General features: G+C 44.1%; 1 protein-coding gene across 1 annotated transcript in view; it reads left to right on the top strand.

Annotated features, from left to right (window-relative positions):
- Zw10 (zw10 kinetochore protein) overlaps positions 1-7,547 on the top strand; it is a 26,299-nt gene extending 18,752 nt beyond the window's left edge. Inside the window, exons 12-16 of the mRNA XM_005347284.2 lie at positions 1,975-2,144; positions 3,133-3,263; positions 4,078-4,209; positions 5,291-5,493; positions 6,661-7,547. Of these exons, the coding sequence (XP_005347341.1) occupies positions 1,975-2,144; positions 3,133-3,263; positions 4,078-4,209; positions 5,291-5,493; positions 6,661-6,781 (757 nt within the window). The 3' untranslated portion in view covers positions 6,782-7,547. The remainder of the gene's footprint in view (positions 1-1,974; positions 2,145-3,132; positions 3,264-4,077; positions 4,210-5,290; positions 5,494-6,660) is intronic.
- The last annotated feature ends 2,162 nt before the right edge of the window (positions 7,548-9,709 follow it).

Below are 9,709 nucleotides of genomic sequence, written 5' to 3' on the forward strand. Positions count from 1 at the left end.
GGTCTCGAACTCACAGAGATCCACCTGCCTCTGCCTCCCGAGTGCTGGGATTAAAGGCGTGCGCCACCACCGCCCGGCGTGAAGCAGTTTTTTAAGATTGGATTTTTGAAAAGTTTGGATGATTTTTGTTTGTATTTTTTAATGTAATATTTTTTTAATCCAATTTTATTTATTTGTTTATTATGTGTACAATATTCTGTCTGCGTGAATGCCTGCAGGCCAGAAGAGGGCACCAGACCTCATTACAGATGGTTGTGAGCCACCATGTGGTTGCTGGGAATTGAACTCAGGACCTTTGGAAGAGTAGGCAATGCTCCTAACTGCTGAGCCATTTCTCCAGCCCCTTAATATAATATCTTAAACTAAGATATCTCACCTTAAATGTGACCAAATGAAGGAAGAGTAAAACCTGTTGGTTCAGCTGACAGTCTTTTCTTATGGGTTCAGAGATTGTCTTGGCAGTTCTGAGACATATTTCCACTGTGTGGATTTGCCTCCTTTCCCTTGCATGGCTTTGCACCTCTGTTAGATTTCTTCAGGAATCTAACACATGGAAGCTTCCAAAGCAGGTTTCTGTACCCATGCCTGTGGTCCAGGAGCTTGGGGATGGGAAGACCTGGATCTTTTTTTTTTTAATTATTATTATTTTATTTTTATTTATTCATTTATTTGTTCTTTTGAGACCTAGCTCTCCTGGAACTAGCTCTGTAGACCAGGACCTTGAACTCAGAGAGATCCACCAGCCTCTGCCTCCTGAGTGCTGGGATTAAAGGTGTGCGCCACCACCCCCCGGCTAGTACCTGGATCTTTAGCAGGTTTCTAAATGCTGCTCATGTTGCTTGTCAGGGGGGTTGTACTTTGAGAATTATTGCTCTCAGATGTGGCATTGTTTTAAAACCACTTATGAAACTTCTCAAGTAGATATCTTTGCCTAGGCCTCACCCCTAGGGTTGGTCTAAGACTCCTGCTTTGTTTGTGTGTGTTTCCCCTGAACCTCCTCTCCCCTCCCTTCTCCCTACACCATGCCCAGCCTTTTTATATTGGTTCTGGGGATTGAACTCAAGTCCTCATGCTTGCATAACAAGCAGCCTACCAACAGAGCTACCACTCTAGCACCCACAGATGGTTGTGGGGCCTGTCCTGGAATGGGGACATCTGGTCTCTGGCCTGTGCCGGCATTCAGGCAGCAAACTAGAAGGTGTGAATTGAATGGTGTTTGTATAGGGTTTCTTTCTGAGCTAGTTAGAGAATAATTTGTGTGGAAGAGTTGAAGCAGTAATTTTTAAATTCTGGGATAAAAAATTTTCTGCAGAGATTTCCAAAAGTAAAAATGCCTGATTTTATTCTCAAAGGTTTTGATTTAATGTTTGAAATAAACTCTAAACATCTTTATATTTTCAGATTTCTCATGTGATTCTTTCTGATCTGTAGTCAACTTGAAAAGTTCCAGTGTTTCATTATATAAATAAGTGGGAATTATTTATACAGGAAAGCCTGTATTTCCCCTTGCTTAGAATGAAGTTTACTGTGTTTCCCATGCTAAGAGCAACACATCCACAGTTTATTCTCTTGGTTTTTTTTTTTTTTTTTAGTCGAGAGAGAGAGAGAGACACAGAGGGGCAGATACTTACTGAGGCCAGAAGTTAGATTCCCTAGAGCTAGAGTTACAAATGGTTGTTAGGCCACCTGACTTGTATACTGGGGACCAAACTCAGGTCCTATGCAAAAGCAGCAGGCACTCTTAGTTGTTGAGACCTCTCTCCAGCCCACCATTGGGATAGTTGTATTGGATAAGGTCACGCTGGCTAGAACAACTGACTGAGAATGATTGCATGTTTTGCTATGTTCAGCATTTACAAGGTAGACAGTGGTGAAAGCCAAGGTCTGCCACCTTAGAGGAGAGACAACTTTCCAGAAAGCTTGACTTGAGTAACAGGTGGTTTCCTTTTCTGCCCTTTCTTCCTTTTGACCTAGGGAGAACCTTCAGAAGCTGCCCCAGTTGGCTGCCATTCACCATAACAACTGCATGTATATTGCTCACCACTTGCTGACCCTGGGCCATCAGTTCAGACTGCGTCTTGCCCCCATTCTTTGTGATGGCACGACTACCTTTGTGGACCTTGTGCCTGGCTTCAGGAGACTTGGTAACTGAAGCCTCGCATTTGGGGGATGTGACTTATTCCTAATAGTGTAATATCTCTGTAATTTAATAGCCGAGGAGGTTAGGAGTTAGTGACATATTAGATGTGTTAGAGTGTGGGAGGTCTTCTAATGTATTAATATTTCTACTTATTTAATTCTGTAAAATGGATCCAATTTTGTACAAGCATTACTTTTTCATGCCATGATTCTGTGGTATGCTAGCATCCTGACTTTATTGCTGGTATGCATTGACTTCAAGTCATTTGTGTCGGGAGAGAGCCACATAATAAGGTGTGTACCGTGACAGCACTGTCTGTGTTGTTGACAACCCTCACTGGTGTCTGTCCTTGTTCTTTTGGAAACCCCAAAGCAACTCCCTCCCTTTAGGACTTCCTTGGTTTTGACTGTGATTATTAGAAGTCCAGAGAAATCCATTGTAGGGTAAATTGAAATTTACAATGAGGGTACCTAGAGAAGAGTTGATAATCTGTATGGTTCAAGTAGCTTTTCAGCTGCAGGTATCCCCATCAGTGGTGTAGACACTGGAACAGTAGGTAGCTGGGTTGTTTTTCTTTTTCTTTTTGGGGTGGGGTGGTTGAGACAGAAATTCTCGTATAATAGCTCTAGGTGTCCTGGAACTAGCTCTGTAGACCAGGCTGGCCTCCAACTCACAGGGATCCATCTGTCTCTGTCTCCCAAGTGCTGTGATTAAAGACGTGCACCACTACTGCCCGACTAAGTAGCTGTTTTTCTTTTCAAGCTGTTGAGAAATGTTTATCTGTCTCCTTTGATAGGACCAGAGGGAGTGGCTGAATGGATTCAGAATCAGTTTATATAGATATGAAGTTGACAAAGAAACATTTAGTGGCTTTTTCAAATGCAGTTGTTTTCATACGGATTGAAGAGCTGTCAGCTTCTGTCCATCTCTCCTACCCTGGTTTTGTAATGTGTGATTCAACAGGTTTACAGATTTTTATTTTCCCATTGTAGGCACAGAGTGTTTTTTGGCCCAAATGCGGGCACAGAAAGGAGAACTTCTGGAAAGATTATCAAGTGCTAGGAGCTTTTCAAACATGGACGATGAAGAGAATTATTCTGCAGCAAGCAAAGCCGTGAGGCAGGTAGGAGGCTGTTACAGGCACTGACCGTGGTGCTTCATCCTTAGAGCCCCCTTACCCCACTTAGCAAGATGCTCAGTCGATTCCTGTGCTCTCTGTTGGAAAGTCTAGATACCTGTCACAGCTCTGGGTAAGGCCTTCTTCCTGTTCAACCAAGACAAGTGAGGGTGTCTTTCCATTGACTCAGATTTTAAATGTAGGCTTTTATCTCTGCTCTTGTGTTAAGTGAGTCTTCCCTCCACTGGTATATATTCACTGTATGTGGACTGGGCTTTATAAGGACATTTGCATACAAGTATTAATAGAACACATCCCTTTCCTTCCTTTTTCTCACCTTTCCTGTCAAGTGCTGAGTCCCTTGCTCTACTTTCATGTCTTTCTATGTACATCGTTCTATGGGTCTGTGTAAAATCTAGGAACCACAAGTGAGCAAAGCCATGTTCTGTGTCCTCTGAGATGGACTTGATTGGCTTGCAGTGATCATCTCCAGCTGTGCATGTTTTCTCACAAATGACATGACTCCGGCCCTCGAGGCCCAGCAGTGTTCCATTGCGTCCATACCACACGTAGTTTATCTCATCCTCTGCTGGTTTGCCTCTTCACCATGGTGCTCCCATCAGGATGAGTCTGCTTTTCTTCTCTTAGGGGTGCCCCAGAGGTTAAACAAACATGCAAGAGCCATAGAGTCCCAGTTACCTCACTTTTATATCTCTCCTCTACCCCGTTTTATTTATCACATAAAACATCAAGTGTAAATCTAGAACAGTGTGAATTATTGCCATCTCCTTTCATGTAAATAGTTTCATTCTTCTGACAGGTACTGCACCAGCTAAAGAGACTTGGAATTGTGTGGCAGGATGTTCTACCGGTGAATATATATTGCAAGGCCATGGGGACCTTGCTAAACACAGCGATTGCTGAGATGATTGGCAGAATCACTGCTCTGGAGGTAAGAGCTGATTCAGACTTGATTTTTTTTTTTTTTTTTCGAGACAGGGTTTCTCTGTGGTTTTGGAGCCTGTCCTGGAACTAGCTATTGTAGACCAGGCTGGTCTCGAACTCACAGAGATCCGCCTGCCTCTGCCTTCCGAGTGCTGGGATTAAAGGCGTGCGCCACCACCGCCCGGCCTGATTCAGACTTGAAATGCAAGTCTTATCCCGCACTGTGACCTTATTAAGAAAGTGATACTGCAGTCTTATTTTTAATTGACACCAATGGTAGAAGCGATTGGTCAGTTAGTGTCTAACTCAGGCTATTGCGGTTTGGTTGGTTGGTTCCAGTTTTGTCTGAATTCTGTTTTGCTGGGAACTTGCTAATCTCTTCTTTTTTTTTTTTTTCCGAGACAGGGTTTCTCTGTGGCTTTTGGAGCCTGTCCTGGAACTAGCTCTTGTAGACCAGGCTGGTCTCGAACTCACAGAGATCCGCCTGCCTCTGCCTCCCGAGTGCTGGGATTAAAGGCGTGCGCCACCATCGCCCGGCTTGCTAATCTCTTCTATACCTAGATAAGAAAGTAGGGTTGTGCAATTTCTCAGTCTAGCATCCAAATTAGAAGTGAGGACATTGGAAACTGGGCAGTAGTCCCAAGACATTTAGCTTGAAGTCATTTGTTCTGCAGATGAACTAAGTAATTGAATTTACCAACGTGAACAGTCTGTGAAGGCCCCACTTTGCCAGCATGCTGTGCAGTTGAGTGGACTGTGTGATCCTATGGAGAAAATTGCCTGGGTATGGCTAGCTGATCCTCCAAAGTGTTGATCCGTCAAACCCTTCCTTGCTGTAGCTCCCTGTCCTTTGCTACAGGCCGTGTGTAGCACATTGTGCTGGGGACACGGGCTCCTGTGCGGACACAGAACTGCTGACCATCGCCTGCCACACAGCTTATCTCACGCTGACTTCAGGAGGGTTTTCAGAGAGCTGACTGGACCTAGTGACTAATGAGATGTGCTTTATTGGTTGGAAAACATCTGCCCTGCCCTGCCCTGCCCTTTGGTTCAGTTCTTTTCTGTTATGTTCCTTTTGTGCTAACTAGGACATCTCAACTGAAGATGGTGATAGATTGTATTCGCTGTGCAAAACAGTGATGGATGAAGGGCCACAAGTGTTTGCACCTCTGTCTGATGAAAACAAGAACAAGAAATATCAGGAAGAGGTTCCAGTCTATGTGGCCAAATGGATGCCCTTCAAAGAACTGATGATAATGCTGCAAGCTAACTTGCAAGAAATTGGAGACCGGTGCGTATCTGTTTCCCTTGGCAGCATATATATGGTCACAAAGAGGACTAGGACCATCAGTGGCAGTTACCCCCCTCCCCCCCACGTGTGTGAATGTGTGAGAGACACAGATAGGCAGGTTATTGAATCCAGGGTCTTGTGCATGCTGGGAAAGCCCTCTACCATTGGGTCACATCTCTAGCACCTCTGTTACATAGAAGAATTTCATGTTTCATTGCAGTAGCTGGGGCCTTTGAGTAATCTTTCATAGGGCAGATCTCATGACCATTTTCACATTTAATAACAAAAGTTTTTCATTCATATTGTTTTGATAGAATATGCATTTGTTTGTTTGTTTTGGGGAATTTTGAGACAGGGTTTCTCTGTAGCTTTGGAGCCCATCCTGAACTAGCTCTTGTAGTCCAGGCTGGCCTCAAACTCCCAGAGATCCACCTGCCTCTGCCTCCCGAGTGCTGGAATTAAAAGCATGTGTCCCCACTGCCTGGCCAGAACATGTGGTTTTGGCATGCACTACAGGTGTTCTGGTGTTTCTAATTAGTGCATCTTTCTTACACCTGGATGATGCATTTTAAGAATGATTAGATCCCCATCACTGCAGTTTAGAAAAAAATGAAAGAGCTGGGCATATACTATGTACTCCAGGTCTTAACTATATACACCAGACTGGCCTTGAATTTCGAAAGATCCTCCTGCCTCAGCTTCCCAAATGCTTAAATTGCAAGTAGTCACCATATGTGGCTCAATTTTTGTTTTTTCTCTCTTTTTTTTATTTACTTATTTTATGTGTATGACAATTTTGTGTGTATGTATGTCTGTACACTGTGCACCAGATATGTGTCTGGTGCCCACAGAGACCAGAAGAGGGTATCAGGGCCCTGGGAACTGGAGTTGCAGACTGTTGTGAGTTGCTGTGTAGGTACTGGGAATTAAACCCTGGAACCCTGATCTTCTGGAAGAGCAGCCATTACTCATAACCACTGAGCCATCTCTCCCCTGTCTCTACTTTTTTTCTGGCTCTGCTAGATGCAGTCATGAGCAATCATATCTAAAGAAGAATGGGGTTCCCAGGGTTTATTTAATTTATTGAGTGTTTGGATCAAGTAAGACAATTTAAAGTCTGACTTTTACAGAGACATAATAGGAAATAGAACTTGTCTTGTTTTGCAGATGGGCAGATGGAAAAGGGCCCCTGGCAACTGCATTCTCTTCCAGTGAAGTAAAAGCTTTAATCCGTGCCTTGTTCCAGAACACAGAAAGAAGAGCTGCTGCCCTTGCTAAGATTAAATAGCTCTCCCTCCGAGAAAGCCTTTCTTGACTCTGGGTTCCTCCATGGGTGTCATAATTTCCTTCAAGACTTCTCAGAATCACTCATTGGTTTTGGTGAACCAATGTATCATGGAAATGTGACTTAACTGAAGGACATCTGACCTGGCCTGGATGAAGACTTTCTGAACTGGATGTAAAGATATTACTTTTAGCAAAGCACTGGGTTCCTTGACTGCCGCTGCTCTCCTCTGCCAAGTGTGAATCTGCTGGGCAGCATGGTTTGTTCCCAGGCCCTCTGAGAGTCTTGTACATTGTAATTTTAGACCCTGGCTTTGGATATTCCAAAGTTGGGGTTCAGAATTTGTAAGATACTTTTTTTTTGTTTGGGTGGGGACTAAGGGCACATTACTTGGCCTTACAAGAATTAGGGAGATCTCTTATATTTCTTTCCAGTAAACAATGCCTTTCAGAGTTAAGAGTGAGTGTCTTGAATAACAGGAACCGTGGCCAAAGAGACCAACACCAAGACTTCCTTTTGTTGAGGTCTGACTCACACTTGTCTTCTCCTTGAGCTGGAGTCTGGCTCTGTTGTTTGGCCGACCTTGCGCTCTCAGTCCTCCTTGGCTTCCCAGCTGTAAGCACGTACCACCATGACTGCTCATTGCCCCTCTTCATAAGACTGCCTCATACTTTTGAGAAGTTTTTGGCATGTTTTGCTATTATGACTAAATTAGTTTTTTTTCTGGATGGATCCCTTCTCTTGCTGTTCCCCATTATGAAGTCCTATTCTCTCTTAGAAATGTCAAAGATTCTAAATTGTCAGAATTCCTTTGCAATGTTATGTGGGTAAAATCTAACACTAGGCTGTATAGTCTAGTCCTTTAGTTGGTGTACATGGGTGATCTTATTTTGCCTGTGTATATGTGTGTGGTTTGTGAGTGTTCTCACATATGTGTGGAGGCCAGAAGTTTCTGTTAGGCATCTTCCTCCATTGCTCTCTGTCTTCTTTTGAAACAGGGTCTCTCGTTTGAACTTAGCTCATTTCTTTGGCTAGTCTAGCTAGCTTATTCTGAGGCTCCCTGTTTTTTCCTTCCTGAGTGCTGGGTCACCACCTTTATGCAGGTGGAGGGGACCGGACTTCCTCTCCTCACATTCACATGGCACCTGCTTTACCCATGGAGCCCATCTCCCCAGTCCCAGCACAGACTTAAGTTCTCAGTTGAGCTTTGTGTTCTGAGATCCTCGTAGTCTTTGGAGGTGCATACTGTGATCGCTTATCCCAGGTTGTGCTCTAGCTTGTGTCTCTCCTGTTACCATCCTCCTTTCAAGAAGGAGGCCGGGAAGTCTGTTCTTGATGTGCTTCAGGAGGTGCTTTCTCCGAGGGAGTTCAGTACATGGCCCTGCAGCTTCAGTCTCCAGGGTCCCAATCCTTTGCCTTTGAGAAACCCAGTTTTCCTACTTAGTGTCTTTTTGTGTTTTCCGTTCTCCCCTTCTTGTTTTTAATTCTCCTTCGATCCTGTGAGTCAAGTCATTTTGCTTTTTTAGTCTTACTTTTCCTATTTGTGGGTAATAGAACTAGAAACTAAAAAAAAGAAAAAGACTTCTCTTTAGGATTCAGGTGAGCCAATGACAGTCTGCACTCCGCACGTTCTGCGATGCACCAACTGGTGGTTTGTTGTTGCTAATTGTGTTTGAGAACAAAGAAGGGGGCTTTTTTTTAAAGAGGAGGAAGGGGCCGTTTACACAGGTGTGGAAAATACTGATTTTGAAAATGCGCACAATTTGAGGTGCTGTTCTTTTCTCAGTAATTGAGAGAAGGATGAGCTATGGAAAACAAATCAGTACACTGTGGGGCTATTAACACAGCAAATTTCTTTTGTTCATAGAAGCTTTTCCTATTGCTTGACAGGTATAGCAGTTTGTATATGGGATCTCAGAACTGAAAACCAGGCCCCTCATTCCTTTCTCAGTTAAACAGAAAACCTCACTCGTAGTTTCTGGGTTTCACAGGCTCGGACATGGGGGAAAAGGAGCAGTCTGTAAACCATGATTCACAGTGCAGGCAAACAGCCCCCTGGCCAGTGCCATTGATAGCTACCAAAAAGGTGTTTATTTTTGTTAGCAGTGAATCATCTGATTGGGAACTGTGGTCTGGGAGCGCATACCCAGTCTTTGAAGATACCTGTTCTGTAGGGACCATCATTTGGCCCGGGAGGAGAAACACAAAGAGCATAGCCATTGTGCTATTAAGCGAGTGTCAATACTGTGTCCAAGTAGGAGGAAACTGTTCTTAAGAACAACCAGGGTTACAGAGCTAGTTCCAGGACAGGCTCCAAAGCCACAGAGAAACCCTGTCTCGAAAAACCAAAAAAAAAGAACAACCAGGGTTATACAGGTGACCTTGAGAAAGGAAGACCTTGAAAGATTTCTCAAGATCGTCACAAACAGAAAATTGTTCAAAAGGTAAGTGTGCAAACAACCTCAATCAGTGATCAGATTCCTGTTGCCATGTGATCCTGAATTCCTGGCTGAGCCCATGGTCCTTGTTACAAAAGAATTTCTCTTTAAGTGGAGACCCTCCAGATGGCGCTATTTCCTCAGGCCTGGGCATCACAAGGCATTCAGCTCGTACTGGGGGAAATGGAAGCTAGAGAACCTGTCTGCTTGGTTTTCTTTTTACTCCGGTTTGTTGGAATGTCTAATGGCTTACAAGGACTTTTAAGAAACACGGTAGAAATAGCATGACGAACTTCTGTCCACCTGTCACCTGATCTTAGCAGTTCTCTCATGCCCAGCTCTGTGGCACCCATAACGCTCCTCTCTGCTCTGCATTTCACTGGATCGTGGAAGCAGATGCCAGGGAGTATCTCTCAAACTCCAGGCTCCTTCCATCGCTTGCTTTTGTTTCCTGTGAAGCTTTCTCGCTGCACACATCCTCAGTTCTCAGGCT

This window comes from Microtus ochrogaster, chromosome 5 (genome assembly GCF_000317375.1).
Source record: "Microtus ochrogaster isolate Prairie Vole_2 chromosome 5, MicOch1.0, whole genome shotgun sequence".
Classification (NCBI taxonomy): domain Eukaryota; kingdom Metazoa; phylum Chordata; class Mammalia; order Rodentia; family Cricetidae; genus Microtus; species Microtus ochrogaster.